We start from the raw sequence: 19,427 nt of genomic DNA on the forward strand, positions 1-19,427 counted from the left end.
AAGGCAAAGTCGCTTCATCGTACCAGCTATAACTAACATCTAATGTCCATTGAGATTCAACTCTTTGCTAAAGATGGAATCCACCAATTCCCCGCCCCTGGTCGACACGATAGATAACAGTGAATCAGAAAGCCCATGAGTGCCTTCGTTACAGCCCTGTAACCATATTCCCATCCCCTCATCCACGCTATGCGGGTCCAACTTCAACCCATAGTCCCGCCCTGGCTGCCAGTGACCGTTCCGATTTGCGTTAATGCTCTGGCAGTCTCGCAGCATGTCGATGTGAGCGTCACGGCGATAGCCGGTTGCCAGGATGACGGCGTCGACCGGCACCTTTTCGGTTGATCGATTGCTGAGGGGCTCCAAGTTGGTCAAGGTGAGTATCAAGCCCCCAGTCGCCTTGTCATCAACGACTTCGACGATGTCTCTCGAAGACAGTATCTGATGTTGCCACTTTGTCCGGTCCGGCTGTTTGATGCCTTGCAGATAAAGGTCATCATATAATTTCTCGATCAGCTCCAGTCTGACAACGCTATAATTCGTGGCCTTGTTCTTCTTCAGGGTCGCGCTGCGGAAGTCGTCCGGCTGGTCGAAAAAATTGTCTACCGCCTCCGGGTTGAAGACTTCGTTCACGAACGGTGAGTCGTCGCTGGGGCGCAGGGCGGTATCGCGGAAGATCAACCTGGTGCTTGCATTGGGGTACCGAGCCTTTAGATCATTGAAGACTTCGGCGCCGCTCTGACCACCGCCCATCACTGCTATGCGATATGGTCGTTCCTTATCCGGCAACACCTGCTCGATCCTCGTGTTGTATTCCGATGAGTGTAGAATCTTGTCGTGATACGTCGGAAATTGGGGGGGTCTCGATGCCCGACCACCGGCAGCAATAACCACGTTTCGAGCGAAGAATGTGCTAGGGCGTCCGGTTGAGAGGTTACGAGCGACCACTTCGAAACAGTCGTATTTGTCTGTGCCGGCAAGTCTTCGCGGATGGATGGATTCGACATCTTGTCCGTATTCGACGACATCATCGAAGTGTGACGCAGCCCATTGGAGATAGTCGTCAAATTCCAGACGGGAAGGCAGAAATGTCCCCAGGTTAGAAAACTGGACCAAACGGTTATGCTGTTTCAGATAGTTGAGAAAGGTGAAATAGCTGCAGGGATCCCGAAGCGTGGCAAGATCTTTAATGAAAGAAATCTGCATCCTTGCCCCTGGTAGCAGCATGCCCGCATGCCATTTGAACGTATTCTGTCGTTCGAGGAATCGCACCTTGGGGCTGACATGGACATCTCGTCCATGACCCTGCGCATCGAGTAGGTCGTTGAGCGCAACAGCAATCGCAAGTGACGCGGGTCCGAACCCCACGCAGACAAGATCGTGAACTTCGTCCAAACTCGTGGAATACAAATGGATTGGGGCACGCGGGAGACGGTTGCTGCTGTTGTCGTCGTCCTGGGGAAGAGACACAGGCTGCCAGATGCTGGTCCCATTGCTGTGGCTCGTCAGGTGGTGGCCATTTTCGACATTGGCGTCGTTTGCGGCAATGCCTGGGGCCATCGTCACAAAGCCTTCAGACAGCACCCGAATCTCAGGCACACAGTTGACTTGAAATACGCGAAACTACAGACAAAAGGGGACTACAGAAAGGAGAAGAAAATAAGAAAAGACGCCGATGAGCTGTTTAAGAAGACGTACGTCGGCGGGAGGGCAAGTGTGCTTAACCAGCCAATGTCATGGACGCATCATCGACACGGATTCCTCCGTATGGCAGCGTTTTGGCCAAAGCTGTGAGATGGAGCGAAGCGTGGTCGCTACGTTGTTACAACGGGCCCTACACAGCATGGTCAGTCCACACATGATGTCTCAACGGGCTCCTGAAGGCCAAAGTCAGCGTGAGAACAGGAAATGAGATGCTCAACGACCCATCGCGTCGCCGATGAACGGACCTTTAGCAGGGCGGCCAAGACGCCCGATTATCAGATAATCAGAAAATTCTGCCTCCGATTATCTGATAAAGTTGCAATCGCTGCATCTCGGGCCATTCACAACGGCTTCATCAATCCACACGCCCTGTTAGCGGCGTGGATCTCCATGCAACACCATCATGCCGGAACAAAAATTTTGCTCATCGCATGTGCTGGCGAAGAGAACCAGACTGGTCCTCTGCGCGTCCAAGTACGAACAGATGACACGATCGATACCAGACGGCCACGATCCTTACCGTTGGAATGGCCTGACTTCCCGTTGCCGGCGGGGTTACCAATTGTCGAGAGGGGCTTGAAGCAATCCTTTGATGGACCGGGTTGAGGACGATACGCCCTACTCGGACGGAGTGCACCCGTGTTTCCACCACCGATACAGCCGAGATATTCTGCACACAGCACGCACATCAATACCTCTGGCTACCGTAAGGCGAGGCTGCCGTCAAGCTGCCCTTTAGATTTTTGATGCCCATTACCCCTGCCCTGTCTATGACGCCAACGGCTATTGCTCCGCTTCCTCTGCAGGTTTCGTCACACTGTACTGAGGATTATCTTTTCCAAGCAATCGCAAAAGCCTTCAGCCTCGAACTCGGAAGGCTGCCGGATACAGATTCTGATCTCCTCCAGGGATTGGTGCGGCAGCGCCTCTTACAAAACAGACATGGCTCAAGCTGCGACCAACCACCCTCCTGTGCCACGTGATTTGGCCATACTCAATGCGAACCGCGACATTCTCCCGGGGCCGGGGCTGCTGCATGAGCTCATCGCAGTTACACCCGAACAAGAGGTGATTCTCGACTTCCTGACCGCAGACGGGTCCCGAATCCAGCTCACCTACCAAGAATTTAGCAGTCTCACCGATCTACTGTCAGTCGATCTACGAGCACAGTGCCCTCAAAGTCGAGGGAACGTCATACCAGTCCTCATACCACAATGTCCCGAGCTGTACATAGCTTGGGTCGCGGTTCTGAAGGCTGGCGCAGCCTTCTGTCCAGTTGCTCAGGATGTCCCTGTGGAGAGATTGAAGTTCATTCTCAAAGACGTCAATGCGTTATTGGTCCTGACTATCTCGCAGACGTCGCCACAGGTCCGCAGTGCTGTGAGAGATCTAGCGTGCTTAAACATATCACTCGAAGACTTGCGCCAGAGAGCGAAGTCTCGCGACCACGAGGAAGCTGACGCACACCAGTATCCCCAAGCAGACCCAGGTGGTCCTGCTTATGTCATGTACACTTCAGGCTCGACAGGACTACCGAAAGGTGTCATGGTCTCCCATTTTTCAGTATCTCAATCTTTATTAGCGCACGATGAGCATATTCCCCACTTCAAGAGGTTTCTTCAGTTCGCTTCGCCAACCTTTGATGTATCAATCTTCGAGGTTTTCTTTCCATTCTTCCGAGGCGCGACCTTGGTCGGCTGCGAGCGTGAACGTATGCTGAGCGATCTCCCAGCCACGATTCAATGTCTTGATGCGGATGCTGCTGAATTAACTCCAACTGTAGCCGGGACGCTTCTACAAACAAGGCAAGCAGCGCCTTGCTTGAAAACGCTGCTGACCATTGGAGAAATGCTCACCTCGAAGGTAGTGTCGGAGTTTGGGGGCAATTCTGACAGACCAAGCATGCTCTACGCCATGTATGGACCGACGGAGGCTGCCATTCATTGCACGCTCGCGTCCAAGCTTTCTTCGGCAGCATCTATCCGGAGCATTGGACGCCCTTTGAGGACAGTGACAACATATATACTGGACGAAATCCACCGTAGTGTTGTTGCTTCAATTGGGGAACCAGGTGAGCTTGCCGTTGCAGGCCAACTTGCGGACGGATACCTCAACAGACCCGACCACAACGAGGACGCCTTCGTCGACCTTCCAGGATATGGTCCAATCTACAAAACTGGAGATCGAGCCGTATGCCTTCAAGATGGCACTCTCGAGATCCTGGGTCGGATAAGTTCTGGGCAGGTGAAGATCAGAGGCCAAAGAGTCGAGCTGGGTGAGATCGAGGAAGTCGCGTCAAAGACCAATGGAGTCCGACTCGCTATTGCACTTGTCGTCGCCGATGCCCTAGTATTGTTTTGTGCCGCACAGGTAGGCGTCCACGCCAAAGACGTGTCCGCAATATGTAAAGCTTGGCTACCTCCCTATATGCGGCCTACAAAAGTCACTGTGAGAAGGGATTTGCCTAGACTACCATCAGGAAAGGTCGACCGTAAGGCTCTGGAGCGAGACTTCCGAGAGTCAGCTCAGGAACTTCAGCAAGTGCAGGGGTTTCAAAGCCAAATCGAAGCCGACGTTGCGGAGGTACTACGGCAAGAAATTGCCAGACAAGTTGGCAGATCGACTGCTTTTTGGTCTTTGGGACTTGATTCTTTGCAGAGCATCAAAATTGCTTCACGTCTTCGCCAGACCTACAGACAATTAAACGCTGCAATGGTGGTAGAAGCTGAAAACGTCGCCCACCTGGCAACAATGATCAGCGAGCAGGAAAGCAAGACAGTGTACGACGATTCTGATTCTTACGAGACTACAGAGGAGTGGAATGCTCTCCAAAGAGCACTTTCGGAGGGTGTTCAAGTCTCGGAGTTGGTGCAAGACTGGGAACGATTCCAGCCTTGTAGTCCCATGCAAGTGGCAATGCTGGTCGAGACTGCCACGAACGAGAAGTTGAATTTCAACCATATCTGGGTCAGCCTCTCATCTAACAACACTTTCGAGGGTCTTGTTGGGGCATTCCAAAAAGTTGCAGAGCGCAACGAGATTTTAAGGTCAGGGTTCATTTCTACCGGCGACAGCAAGATGCCATTTGTGCAAATAGTGTGGAAAGACCTGAAAATGAATGGATTGAGCCTTCTTCACCCTCTACAGCTCGTAAAACCTGATGGTGGGGATGGCCAAGTTCTCATACGCATACATCATGCTCTGTATGATGGCTGGTCGTGGGATCTGATCGTCGAGGATCTCAACACGGTCTTGAACTCAAAGCCGTTGCCCGAAAGACCACAATTTTTGCAGCTGATCTCTTACCAACATCGGCAGACACTTGGTTCAGAAGAAATTGCTTACTGGTGCACTCTACTCCGGGATTTTGTACCCTCAGGCTTTCCAGTGTTGTCGGCTTCTTCGTCACAGACATGCTGTAATGCTTCCATTACTACCTCCTTTTCGACTTCTTATCAGCATCTTTCAAGAACAGCCACGAAGCTCCATTGTAGCCGAGAAGCCTTGTTTGAAGCAGCTTGGGCGTTCTTGTTGTCCTATTATGTCGATGATCCTGACGTTGTTGTCGGAGTGATCTCTGGTGGTAGACATGCCCCGATACTAGGCATTGAATCTATCATTGGTCCTTGCTTGTCAACATTTCCGCTACGTCTCCAATTGGGGAGTCTGAGAACGGTACGAGATACGGTAAACGTCGTTCAGAAACAGCGCCTTCGAACTCGAGTGTCTGCTGCCTCAGCCCTTCGAGATATCCATAGGGCGGCTGCTGTAGACTCTGGAACTAAATTGTTCGATACTTTGTGTGTGTGGCAGCAAGGTTATGAGCGCAAATGTCCTGACCAGCTCCACGTTCGCACCATTGGGACGCAGGATGTCTTGGATTACACCATCATCCTGGAGTTCGAGCCCCTTGACGAGGTCATCTCATTAAAAATGACCTTCGACGCGAACCGAGTCCCAAAGTCGCACGCTAATATCTTAGCTGCTCAACTAGACCAGATTGTCTCTCAAATGGTGCAAGACCCTGACATTGAACTGAAACGTCTGTGGGAGGGCTGTGAACTGGAATTGATGTCACTCGCGAACACCGAATACAACAAGTTTGGTTCATGCTTTGACCTGACAACCTCGATCAGGGATGTCGTTAGGACAGACCCACAGAGGTCAGCAGTTGAATACGTGCGCCATTTTGACGCCGACACTGGCAGTGTAGAGAAGGAAACTCTTTCCTATCACGAGCTACTCACTCAGGCCGAAGGACTCGGGTATGAGTTGAGGACTTCCTATGGAGTCCGACCAGATGATATTGTCTGTGTGATCGCGCCTAGATCACTACATCTATACGTCGTCCTCCTTGGCATCATTATCGCCGGAGCAGGTTACATGTGCATCGATCCGCAAACTCCGCCAGAGAGGCTCCGACAAATATTGCAGCTCTCTAAAAGCTGCTTGGTTCTTTTAGGCGACGACGTCCGCGCAGTTTCGACGCAAGACTGGCGGTCAGCATTAATTCGCGAGATTCTCAAGACGACGGTGGATCCAAAACAGGTAGTTGAGATGCTCGAAGTGACAAATGATCATCTTGCCTACGCAGTCTTCACTTCTGGAAGTACTGGGGTTCCGAAGGGCGTTCTTCTCACTCGCAAGAATCTCCTTAGCAATCTCGATGAACTGTCGCAGATTTATCCCTCTGCCCCGGGCAAAGATCGACTCTTGCAGTCGTGTTCTCCTGCCTTTGACGTTTCCGTGTTCGAGATTTTCTGGACCTGGCATACGGGAATGACTTTGTGCACGGCACCAAATGATATTTTGTTCAAAGACCTACCACGTTTAATCTGCAGCTTGGACATTACTCACCTTAGCATGACGCCTTCGGTTGCCGCACTCGTCCACCCAGACGCGGTTCCCACAGTCAAGATGCTAGTGACTGCTGGAGAGCCAATGAATTCCAAAGTCTTCGGAGACTGGGCTGGACGCGGTCTCTATCAAGGGTATGGCCCCAGCGAGACGACAAATATCTGTAATGTGCGAACAGAAGTATCGCGGTTGGACTTGGCTTACAATGTTGGTCCTCCGTTACCAAACACATCTGTCTTCGTCTGTCACAGACGGGCATCTAAGTCAAGCTCATCCGTTAACAACGCTACAAACAAGCTCTCTTTGGAATTTCAATTGGTCCCAGTGGGCGCCGTGGGTGAGATTTGGTTAGGCGGAGAGCAGGTTGCTCGTGGGTACCTCGATCCTGAATTGACAGCTAACAGCTTTTTCGAGCATCCGAGCTTCGGACGACTGTATCGATCTGGAGATATTGGCAGGCTACTTGCCGATGGAACGTTGAACATCTTAGGTCGAGAGGATGACCAAGTCAAATTAAGAGGTCAGCGTATCGAGCTGGGGGACATTAATTCATCATTGCTGAGGAACAGCGAGGTTAGAGATGCTGTTTCCCTGGTTATTGCAAGAGAGACAGGGACTTCCAGCCTCGTCGGCTTCTGGGCCTCTCGCTCTTCGATTCAGCCAGATGATGCTATAAAGACGACCCGACATCTTTTCGAACACCTTGCAAGCGCAATTCCAACATATATGGTACCTGATGTCCTCGTTCACCTTGAGGAGATTCCCTTGACAAGGCAGGGAAAGGTTGATCGGAAATTGCTGATGCAACTGTACTTCGACATCGACCCTGAACACTTACAAATGATTTCTCGAGATAGCGGCGGCCCTGCAGACATGACTGAATTCTCTGAATCAGAAAGCCAAATTGCTGATGCTGTATCGTCAGCTCTCAACATTTCCATCTCCTCCATTCGACGCAATACGTCATTCTACGGTCTAGGAATGGACTCAATCAGTGCGATCAAGGTAGCTCGAAACCTCAGACCTCATTTCCCAGACGTGGAGATTTCCACTATACTGCGAAATGCTTCAATTAGTCAGCTCATGGTCTCACTTCTACCTAAGCAACAAGAACAAGTGGTCGCACCTTCGAAGAAGTCACCGAGAGACGTATTCGATCAGGAGACGAGGTCGATGATTGTCAAGACATATTCGGAAGTGGGAGTAGATGTTGAGAAGATCCTCCCTTGCACACCTCTCCAGGAGACAATGGCGATAGGGTCCTTGACACCTTCCTCAACAGCTTATCAAAATTCATTACGTTTCCATGTCCGAGGCGACATTTCAAGGCTACGTAACGCATGGACACAAGTTACGTCCAGACACCAAATTCTCAGAACTGGGTTCATTTTTCTTGACTCAGCCGAGAGCCCGGTGACGCAGGTCGTCTTACAAAACTTTGCCCTCCCCTGGTTCGTTGAATCAGCCCCTTCAAACGTCACCCATGGTTCTCAACCACTTATGCTTCCGCCATGGAGTTTGCAACTGTGCAGGCGTGAACCTGGTGAAGCGGACTGCGAGTTGACCCTAAGGATTCACCATTGCCTGTATGACGCAGAAGCTATGTCGATACTCTTGAGCGAAGTCCAAGCTATCTATGCAGGTCGCCCTTTGACGCGTCCTATTGCTTTCGAGGGGTACCTCGATTACATGGCGGAGTCGATTTCTGACACTTCTGATCAGTTCTGGCACCGTATGCTCAAGAATAGTGCAGTCTGTATACTCGGTGATTATTTAGAGCCACTGGACAAGTCAGCAGAACCGGAGCCTACTTTTACCATTTGCAATCCGTCTCTGAGAGTGAAGGAGCTTCACGAGCATGCCCGCGATCTTGCCTCGACCCCTTTGGCATTGATTCAAGCTTGCTGGACTCGATTGTTATCATGCATATTCGGAAGCCAAGATGTTCTATTTGGTAGTGTCCTTAGCGGTCGCAATTTACCCATCGACGACATAGACAGGGTCGTTGCACCTTGTTTCAATACCGTGCCGATCCGCGTCAACATCCGCCGTGATGCTACGAATTCCGACTTGGTCCGGAGTCTGCATAATACCAACCTTGAAGTGCTGCCATTCCAGCCAAGTTCACTTCGTCGCATACAAAGACAGAATTCGACGAAAGGTGGGGCTCTGTTTGACACGTTGATATTGCTGCAGCAAGGACAAACAAAGATGGATGAGCACATCTGGTCTCTTGTCGAAGAGACTGGAGACATGTCGTTCCCATTTATTCTGGAAGTTGTCACGAATGTCGACACTGATACAATATGCGTGAAGCTCTACTCGGAAGTTGCCAACAAACAGTTCCTCGACCAGCTTCTGGCTGGATTTGACTGTCTTCTTTCCCATACTGCAAAATTTCCTCAATCGCGCGCTCACGACTTCTCCGTTGTTGTCGACAAACTACCATCAACAAGATCCACGGCAACTGTGGTCTCAGACAGTCCGAGATCGGTGTCAATGGAGGAAGACCAGGCCCACTTTCCAGAAGAATATCTCTCCGACCTAGAGCGCTTGATCGTGGATGTTATGCGCGGACTCAAATCCGAGTTGCCCGCATCCGTCCACAGAGAAACTACCATTTTTCACCTCGGTTTCGATAGTATTAATGCCATTCAGATCGCAGCAAGGCTCCGAAGACAAGGCTATCATGTTTCAAGCGCGGACATCCTGGAAAATGCCAGTATCAAACGGATTGCAGCCGTCTGCTGGGCAAGAAGTGGTAAGCACGCCCATTCATTAGACTTTGATCTCGAAGGATTCGACCGAAAATATCGTCAGGGCATATGCCGAGAAAATCACCTTGACGAATCAAGTATACATGCAGTACGACCATGCACACCAACACAATCGGGAATCTTGTCACAGTTTCTCCGTTCAGGCAAATGCATGTATTACAATTCCATGTGCTACACACTTAATGAAGATGTTAATGTGTCACGGTTGAAGGCAGCGTGGGCCAAGGCTCAAAGCATACATGAGATGCTGAGGACAGGATTTGTCGAGACTGATGACCCGCTGATACCCTTTGCCATGGTCACCTACTATCCTGAAGCAAATCCTCTTCCGTGGACTGATGCACGATCTATCGCAAATCCAAGGGCCCTTGAACACACAGAGGACCAGCCAGGCCAGTCAGCCCTGGCCAAGTTACAATGGCGCATTGATTTGACATCATACAATGGCAATATGGAGCTCAATATATCGATGCTGCATGCTCTCTACGATGCCCAATCGCTGGACATCATCCTGCAAGACGTCCAAGCCTTGTATCTGAACCAGCAGCCTCGAGAACCCGTAGCTATTTCCTCAGTTGTCTCCAAAATTCTAGCTATGAGCAGGAGCGAAGAATCGCAGAATTTCTGGAAGGAGGTTGCGTTAGACTTGTGTCCAACCCGTTTTCCAGATATGAGGGTTTACTTTACCGACAATGACTCTTTCTGCAACATTTCTTCTCGCTGTTCCATACCACGCACATCATTTGAGGCTGCCTGTGCTGATATCGGAACAAGCATACAGACTGTCTCTCTTGCTGCCTGGTCGCGACTTCTGTCAGCATATACGGCTCAAGACCATGTCACGTTTGGTATCATCCTGTCAGGTCGAGATTTCGAGCAGGAATACGAGAACGACGTGGCTTTCCCATGTGTCAACACTGTTCCTTTTGCCATCAAAGTATCACGGGGACCAGGGGATCTTCTGGAGAGCATCTCTAAGCGCTCTGCGGCGATGTTAAGGTACCAGCAAACTCCAATAAACTCTGTCAAGCGCTGGTCCGGTATCGAAGAGGAGCTATTCGACACTGTTCTTGTTGTGCAAAAGTATGGTTCCATGAAACGCCCTGCAAGTCCCTGGAACCTCAGCAGGGAGAAGGCTTTGACGGAGTATGCAGTCTCGCTCGAGATCATTCCTACTGATTCGGATGTGAACCTCCAGCTCACTTTCCGGCGGAGCATCCTCCCACCGGAGCAAGGGAGAATTATTCTTCAACAATTCAACGGTATCGTAGAAGAAATCTTGGCATTGGCTTCCAACGAGCAGACGACGCTCTCCAACTCATTACTGTCGGTCGTCCCTCCGCAAGACCAACGGATTGCAACAGAAGTAAGATTCCTGCACGACTTCGTCGAATCAACAGCCATTCAAAAACCAAGTAGCGTGGCCCTCGAATTCATAACCGGTATGAAGGAGGACGTCTGTGAAAGCCGAAGTTGGACTTACTCTCAGCTGAACTCTAATGGCAACCAAATTGCTCATCTTCTGCTGAAACACGGCGCTTCAGTGGGAGAGCTCGTGGCTGTGTGCTTCGACAAATGTCCAGAAGCCTACTTCGCTATCCTGGGGATTCAGAAAGCCGGCTGTGGCTATCTTGCGATAGACCCAGGGGCTCCCAAGCAGAGAAAAGACTTCATCCTTCGAGACTCGGAATGCAAACTCGTGCTCACGATGAAAGACAACTTGTCCGACTTCGATGCCTCTGAGGATGTTCTCGTCCTTGCGCTTGATATTGAGGACTGGCAAAGATTTCCAGTAGAAAAACCCGAGTTGTCAAGAGAACTAAAAGCGCAGGACACGTGCTACTGTCTCTACACCTCTGGAACAACCGGTACGCCAAAAGGATGCCTGATCACCCATGATAGTGCAGTCCAAGCAATGCTAGCTTTCCAGCGTATCTTTCGAGGACGCTGGAGTGAGACAGCTAGGTGGTTACAATTCGCTTCGTTCCATTTCGATGTCAGTGTGCTTGAACAATACTGGAGCTGGGGTGTCGGTATCTGCGTCACCTCTGTTCCAAGAGATCTGCTGTTCGAAGATCTACCCGGGACCATTAACTTGCTGAACATAACTCACCTCGACCTCACCCCAAGTCTTGCACGTTTACTGACCCCTGAAGATGTGCCAAGTCTGTGCAAGGGTATCTTCATTGTTGGTGGGGAGCAAGTCACACGAGATATCCTGGAGATTTGGGGTGATGCTGGATGTTTGTACAATTTCTACGGCCCAAGCGAGGTGACCATAGGTTGCACTGTGCATCAAAATGTTCCCACCAGTGCAAAACCCACCAACATCGGCCAACAATGGGACAATGTGGGCTCATTTGTACTAGAACCCACTTCACAAAGGCCGGTACTCCGAGGAGCCGTCGGCGAGCTTTGCCTCTCCGGTCCTCTCGTAGGGAAAGGCTACCTCAACAGACCAGAACTCACTGCGGAAAAATTTGTGGTCCTGAAGGATTTCACAACGAGAGTATACCGAACTGGAGATCTAGTCCGCATCCTGCACGATAATAGCTTCGAGTTCTTGGGCAGGATAGATGATCAGGTCAAGCTTCGAGGTCAGAGACTGGAGATCGGTGAGATCAACCATGTTGCAATGAGTGCAGACACGACTATCAAGGATGTGGTAACTATGGTATTGAAGCACCCAGTACAACACAGAGAACAGCTTGTCACCTTCTTCTCTACTGGACAGCGACGTTCTCAAACCTCAAAACCAAGTATCCAACGGAGCGAGCAAGCCAAAGTCATTACCACCAAGATCCAAAAGCACTGTTCCGACAAACTCCCAGGGTATATGGTGCCAAACAGTTTTCTGGCAGTCGATTTCATTCCACTTTCCGTGAACAACAAGGTTGACAATAAGGCCCTGAAAGCAATGTATGAGGCAAATCTACCTCAAGGGCAGTCTTCTCCGTCAATAGATGCAGGGACGGTTGTCCCTGAGAATTCGGAATTGATGCGTGAGGTGGTAGAAGTACTCGCTGACTTCTTGCGAATTTCATCATCGGTCATAAAGCCAAACTCTAGAGTCTTCGAGCTCGGCTTGGACTCCGTTTCTGCTATTGGCTTATCTCGAGCGTTGAAAAGGAATGGCTATCCAACTGCACATGTGGCTAAGATTCTGCGCCACCCAACCGTGTCAGAACTAGCTCTCGCCGTCGGTCAAAAACCGTCTTTGGAGCAGAATTGGTCGGTATCTGAGGTTCAAAAGCGCATCGAAGCATTCTCTCAAACCCATCTCGAAAGGATTCGCGACGAGCTCAGAATCAAGCACGACGACATCGAGCACATTGCGCCTTGCACGCCTTTACAAGAGGGCATGATATCCAGAGTCATCCGCAGTGATTCTCAGGATAGTACGTATCTCACGTGTTTCCGATTCGAGTTGAAGCCAACCGTTGACATTGAGCGGCTCACACAAGCATGGTATTCAGCATGCCAATCAATCTCAGTTTTGAGGACATGCTTTGTCTCGACGACCGATGGATTCGCACAGGTGGTTCTTCGAACATGTCCTACCAAGAAGAAAATCCTTTATCATGACAGAACGTCAGAGTTGAACGCAAACGCGTCTGTCATCCCGATGTCCCAAGAGTGGGCCTTCTTTGGGACCACACCACCATGGAAGGTTGACTTGCTCGACCTTGGCAGGACACGACAAATGGTGTTACAGATATTCCATGGCCTTTATGATGGAATCAGTCTCCCGCTGCTGCTGGATCATGTCACCAGTTTATATCACATCCCACAAGAAAGACCTCAGAGCAAAGACTTTTATGAGTCTTTGGCTAGCGGTCCACTCTCTGAAATGCCGGACGCAGAGCAATTCTGGCTCTCACGGTTGACCAATTTCAAACCGCTGAAACTTCATCAAAAGCATTCAGCCAACGGACCTTCAGGAAGACTAGTCTCCGCCGGTGCCCAAGTGTCCCGGCAGAGAGTACAGCAATTATCGCAAAACTACAATGTCACCCCTTCGGCACTCTTCCAGGCTGCATGGCTGTATACTTTGCACCGCACATTCAAATGTACGCCTTCTATGGGTGTCGTACTATCCGGAAGGTCGACCCCTAATGGCAGCTTTGAAAATGTAATTGGTCCCATGTTCAATACAGTTCCTTTCGCTGTCTACACTCTTTCAGAGGGTTCCACCATGCGTGATCTTGTAACGGCCTGTCACGATCTAAATGCCGAGGTGATGCAATATCAAAGTACACCTCTGCGTAAGATTGCGCAGTATCTGAGGCAAGATCCAAGATTTGGCCTGTTCGACAACTTGTTCGTCTTTCAAGCCCCTCGCCAAACTCAAACAGATGATGTTCTATGGGTTGAACTTGCTGAGGCCAACAGACCAGATTATCCCCTTAACATCGAGGTGACACAGGAGGAAACAGTGTTCAACATCACTATCGTTGCAAATGCAGATTCTTTGAATGACATGGAGACCCAGGAGATTCTCAGTGACTTCACCAACACCGTTCAAGGCCTGGAGAGAATAAACCACGTCCTCCCAGATGCTTTCCGTCAACGAAAACAACGAGATGCCTGGTCTCCGGTCACAAGAAGCACGGAAGTGGACCAGCCCCGAAGCACCGGAGGAGACGATAACATGAACGAGACACAACTAGCAATTCGTGACCAGCTTGCAGAGATGGCTAGTGTCGACAAAAACATCATCCGTCTTGAAAACCCATCCATTTTTGAGCTGGGGCTAGACAGCATTGAAGCTATGAAGTTGGTCACTCGTCTCAAGGACGCTGGGATCCAGATTGTAGTCAGCGCCATAATGCGATATCCGACTGTTGCTGGCATTGCTGAACACTCACGAACCGGAGCGCAAAACCTAGCCTCTCGACCTTCCCATTCGTCCGCAGGCTTTATATCTGTGCTGCAAGACCAGTATCGACGAATCTTGGAGCTTCAAGGCGTCAATCTAGGCAACGTGCAGACTGTTCTACCTGTGACCCCATTGCAGGAAGGCCTCCTGGCGGAGTCTTCTAAGTATCTGAATGTCATGGTCCTGAAGGTGAGAGCGGATGTCGACATTAGGCGATTAGCCGAGACTTGGAAATGCGTATTCCAAGAACAGCCGATATTGAGGACTCGTTTTGCGGCCAATGAGTCGACAGATGACAATTCTACATTCCTTCAGTTTGTGTCGGAGGAATATATTGATGTGGACATTGTGGAGAACCAGGATCCATCCCAGATCACTCGGAGGATCAGAGCTGTAGCGATGAGTCAGGCTATCAGCGCGCAGAGAACGAATGTTCGCATTGTCGTCAGTAAAGAGAAGGTTGCGTTCATTGTACTCGCAATGCCACATGCACTGTACGATGCTTGGTCACTGCACCTCTTGCACCAGGAGATTCTGAAGTCGTATCGGTCTCACCAGACTAGTCCAACCACTGTTATGGCTATTGAACGGCATCTTGAACAGGGGTTGGAAAGCTCAAGAAGCCCAGAAACTCAGGCATTCTGGCAAGACAGAGTTTCACGAATACATTCAACCTCGATCAAACACAGCATCAGCGATCGGAATCGAGCCAGTCCGAGCCTTTTGCTGCAGAAGACATCAAAGATCAGCCAAGGTTATGCTCTCCAATTTTGCAAAAAGCAAAGTATTACCTTACAATCCCTTGGCCTTGCTTGTTGGACAATTATCCTGTCATATTTTTCTTCTCGCCTTGATGTGAGTTTTGGGCTTGTTTTGTCTGGACGCACGACTGACGATTCTGCACGTCTCGTGTTTCCAACCTTCAATACCGTGCTGTTCCGTCACACAATTGACGAGAAAGCTACTAGAACACAATTTGTGAAAAGTGTCCATCACATGGCTGTACAAATTTCAGAACACCAGCATTTCCCTCTACGCAAGATACTACAATATGCTCGACAACAAGGAGCCGGCGGAGATGTGTTTGATTCGCTCTTCACGTTTCAGAAACTGCCGGACACTTCAGACGTAAACGATCAATTATATGACGAAATTGAAGATCCCAATGCCTCAATTAATCCGCCTTACCCTGTAAACCTCGAGCTCGAATGTCGTCAAGGTCAGGCTATAACATGGACGCTGGCCTTGCAGGAACATGTAGCCGACAAGATCGAAGGTGAAAATATCTTGGACCTGCTGGATAGAATACTCTCATCACTCATGCTAGGTTCAGATTCACCTATGCTGGAGAGGAATGCTGAAGGCTTGTCCATTTGCGGACTTCCAGAACTCCATGATGTGTTTGAACTGCGCAATGGCAATTCTCCCCGGTTTGAGACCATTCGGCTTGAAAATGTTGATGACGATGCTGCCTGGAGCCCACTTGAAACAACGATCAGGATGGTTTTGGCCAAGTTGACCCATACAGACCTCAAGTTGATCACAAAGAGCACCGGAATATTCCATCTTGGTCTGGACAGCGTCAGTGCCATCAAGCTCTCGAGCCTCTTGCGGAAGGAAGGAATCAGACTCCCAGTCAGTGAGATCGTCAAAGCTCAAACAATCAAAAACATGGCGGCGGCAGTTCAGCGTGCGAGACAAGGAGGTACAATACCATCTAGTACGACGTCTGATACATGGATAAGTGACGACGAATCGAGCGCTGTCCGCACTTCCATCAGCGTACCCTCAAAAGACATTGAAGAAATAATCCCCTGTACTGCTGGGCAGATTTTCACGCTTGACATGTGGAACGCAAGTCAAGGCAGACTGTTCTACCCGACATTCTGGTTGGAAGTATTCGGGGTCACACCCGAAGATGTCTTGTCCGCCGTTGAATCTTTGTCTGAACGAACACCGATCTTGAGGACTATCTTCTGCAGTCACAACCGTGATGGCAAAGTGAGAACTTGGCAGATTGTCCTCAAAAAAGATGTGGCGCGCAGTTATCGCTTTCCTTGGACATTCAACGTCAAGAAGTTGACCAGCGGATCGCTCCTAATCCTCCGGATCCATCATGCGCTCTACGATGCGGTTAGTTTTCAACTCATGGCCACCGAACTAGAGAGACTATGCAAGACTCGGAACTCGCAATATCGGGTTCCTGACAATATGCTCTACTTCGTCAACGAGACTAGCTTGGCTATCGAAGGGGCGAGGAAGTTCTGGAGCAGTTATCTGGACTCTTCGTCACGTTCTCCTCTTACGGGGAGAGGCACTTTCGATGCTGCCCGAGTCGAGAGATTCGAATCTGGTGTCTTGGAGACTGCTGAGCTGACTGACAGGCTCAAACAGCACGGCATCAGTATCCAAGCACTCTTCTTTGCCGCCTACGGTAGGCTGTACTCTAGCATCGGCCTGAGATCTGAAGAGGATGAAGACAAGACCCAGGCATCTTCAGATGTGATAATGGGAATTTACCTCGCAAACCGATCTCTGGAGATCGAAGGAATAGCCGAACTTGTCGCGCCGACTTTCAATGTCGTACCCCTGAGGGTTCATGTCGGCACCAAGGGAACTGTGGAAATCGCACAACAGGTACAAAGTGACCTTGCGCATATAGCGAGCATGGAGAATGCCGCTGTAAGCATGAGGGAAATATACCAATGGACTGGTGTCAAAGTTAACACTTTTGTCAACTTCTTGTCGTTACCTAGTGATGATGATAACAACGACGACGATGTGGACAGCAATGCCCAGCGAGTCGAGCAGCAAGTCCAGGTGACGCACGCAAATGTCGACCCAGATGCAAGGGATAAATTTTCGGAGTTGGACAATCCTTCGCCATTTGCGAATGACAGTGGTTTAGCATCTCAAGAGGCAGCCAAGTGGTGTTTGGTAAGTGGTTCTGCTGTTGTTCGAATATGAAGGAGACCGAAAGCTGACTTTATTCCAGCCCGCTGTTGACATTGAGGCCAAGGTCATTGATGGAAATCTCGGTATTGGGGTCTTTGCTCCAAACGATATGTTGTCGAGTGATCAAGCTGAGAGGATCATTGATGAAATGCGAAGATTGATGCTTGATATTGACTAGTTCTCGGGAGTGTGATTTGTATTTTCTTTTTCATGACTAAAGCTTGATGATAGATCGGACATTGCATTCACGAGGCTAGCATTCTGTTCGGGACATGGAATGCCATTCGCTGTATCAATCTTTTGCGCTGGAGTCATTCGTCAACTGTCGAGGTTCACGAGGATCCGTGTCGTTGAAGTTGCTCGCTCACCAAGGTGAATTCATTTGGCCCCCACGGCCCCTGTCCGTGCCCATACATACCATGGTCGAATGCCTGCGCGGTCCAAGACTCCCGGATACCAACACTCGTACGAGCAAGTAAGCATTAGACGGCGGGTACTACATCAGCCGCCAGTCAGCAGTCAGCAGAAAATCCCCAGCTGGGACCGCGTAGCGAAACGAAGTCTTTACTTGGCCTGGCCTAGTGCCAGTGCTAAGTCGAGGTGTTGTATGGAGTAAACTGTATCTAACTTCCACATTCTGTCTCACTGACTTCTCCTTACCAGCAGTGGAATATGTTCCACCACACATAGTTGGCGGTCGCCACCGTCAGCACAAAGGTAAGCTCCTTGATTATGGACGTGCTTCACTCGCCATGCCACATACAGTATCAGTTACTCCTATTCCTACTTGACCATGCGAGGGTATTTATTGCATTGTTCTGGTCTCCCCCATCTGTTTACCAGACAAACAGCGATGAGCCGGTAATAATACCAGTATCATTTCCCACGGCGCCACTTATCCAACGTCCAGGACCATACGGTGGCGCCATGGAAGACGGCGTCGGTCGCCTGTACCGAGTGCCACCGTATGTACTCTTAATCTTGCGTATATATATATGGCCACCCCGATCCCCCAGATCGCTGACTGCAGGGTGAGTCTGGCTCCTTGGTTTTTGATTTTTCCAAACGAGTCCAAGGAGACAAGGTAATCCCCAAGCCACCACCACCGCATTGTACAGCGTACATATTTGGCGAGTCTCGATACGACGAGAGTTGCAGACACGACGTGACGCGACCACCGAGCGAAAGTCCACAATGGCAGAAGAACCGGAACCCGTCATTGCTGGACCGTACGCTCTATTCGACGGGTCGTTCATTCTAGAGTTTCTGAAACCGAAACCTTCGAGGGATGCATCGTGAGTTTTGCACACACATACATACTACACCTGCTCCCCTCCCGAGCCTCTCTTTGTCGAATAGCCGGTCCTCCCATCCACTCACTCGCGATATGATATGATATGATACGATATACTTACTGCTGGTGTACAATGATACAGTGTCCTGATGCGCGCTACGTACAAACACGACCATCCGATGTGCAAACTCGGCAAAGGTCACGGCCAGGTTCGTCGTCCGTATTTTGGATTCCTTGCTTTCGACCTCTCTCTCTATCCCTCCCTCCCTCCCTCCCCTTTCTATCTAGGTTCGCCTTGCTTGCTTGTATGCTGTTTGGGTACCCAAATACATCGAACTAACGGCTTGAGGGGCGAAACAGTCACCCCCTCTACACATTCACTTCAAACAATTCGAATCCTTCAGCGTCCTCAGCGGCTCCGTCGGCACGACGACAACGTACTCTCTCGTCGACACTATCCACACACCCTCGGACACGGGCGAGGACAAGCCTCACGTCATACGCCCCTGGATGCCTCATCGCTTCTGGCCCGATCCGGACGCACAGCAGGACGCGACGTTCTTGGTGTGGGCGCATCCGAACTCGGACGACGTGGGCGACAGTAAGATGGACCGGCTGTTTTTCCAGAACCTGTTGATGTACGTCAGCGACGTGGTCGAGGGGAAGGAGCGGCTGAGCATTTTGCAGGTCATGCTTACTCAGTATGTTTTTTTTTCCCGCAAACCACCCTGACCTTGACCTTGATCTTTTTCCTTCCCGTTTAAACGCTCAGCGTCTTCCCCTGTCCCGGCCCCTCCTTTTGGTTTTTATCTTTCTTTACTACCTCACTCCGTCGGACGATATGTGTGACACATCATGTCGTCTGAGAGTCAGAGAGTAATGAAGACTGGAAAATGAAGAATCTCCAGGAGTGCTGTACGAATGGAATGGCTAATCGGAACCCCTCCCAAAACAGACACGT

General features: G+C 50.2%; 3 protein-coding genes across 3 annotated transcripts; 2 read left to right on the plus strand and 1 right to left on the minus strand.

The window, feature by feature from the left end:
• Positions 1-39: 39 nt before the first annotated feature.
• On the minus strand, positions 40-1,560 carry PV08_04290 (uncharacterized protein; the record flags this gene model as incomplete). Its single annotated transcript, XM_016378638.1, has 1 exon — positions 40-1,560. One exon carries the CDS (start codon positions 1,558-1,560, stop codon positions 40-42), a length of 1,521 nt encoding a protein of 506 aa, XP_016237315.1.
• A 1,086-nt stretch (positions 1,561-2,646) lies between these two features.
• Positions 2,647-17,350, plus strand: PV08_04291 (uncharacterized protein; the record flags this gene model as incomplete). The annotated part of the gene is made up of 2 exons (XM_016378639.1): positions 2,647-17,154; positions 17,213-17,350. The coding sequence occupies 2 exons, from the start codon at positions 2,647-2,649 to the stop codon at positions 17,348-17,350; spliced, it is 14,646 nt and encodes a 4,881-aa protein (XP_016237316.1).
• A 1,016-nt stretch (positions 17,351-18,366) lies between these two features.
• On the plus strand, positions 18,367-19,198 carry PV08_04292 (uncharacterized protein; the record flags this gene model as incomplete). Its single annotated transcript, XM_016378640.1, has 3 exons — positions 18,367-18,467; positions 18,609-18,675; positions 18,827-19,198. The coding sequence occupies 3 exons, from the start codon at positions 18,367-18,369 to the stop codon at positions 19,196-19,198; spliced, it is 540 nt and encodes a 179-aa protein (XP_016237317.1).
• Positions 19,199-19,427: the final 229 nt, after the last annotated feature.

Source organism: Exophiala spinifera, assembly GCF_000836115.1.
Source record: "Exophiala spinifera strain CBS 89968 unplaced genomic scaffold supercont1.3, whole genome shotgun sequence".
NCBI classification, from domain to species: Eukaryota; Fungi; Ascomycota; class Eurotiomycetes; order Chaetothyriales; family Herpotrichiellaceae; genus Exophiala; species Exophiala spinifera.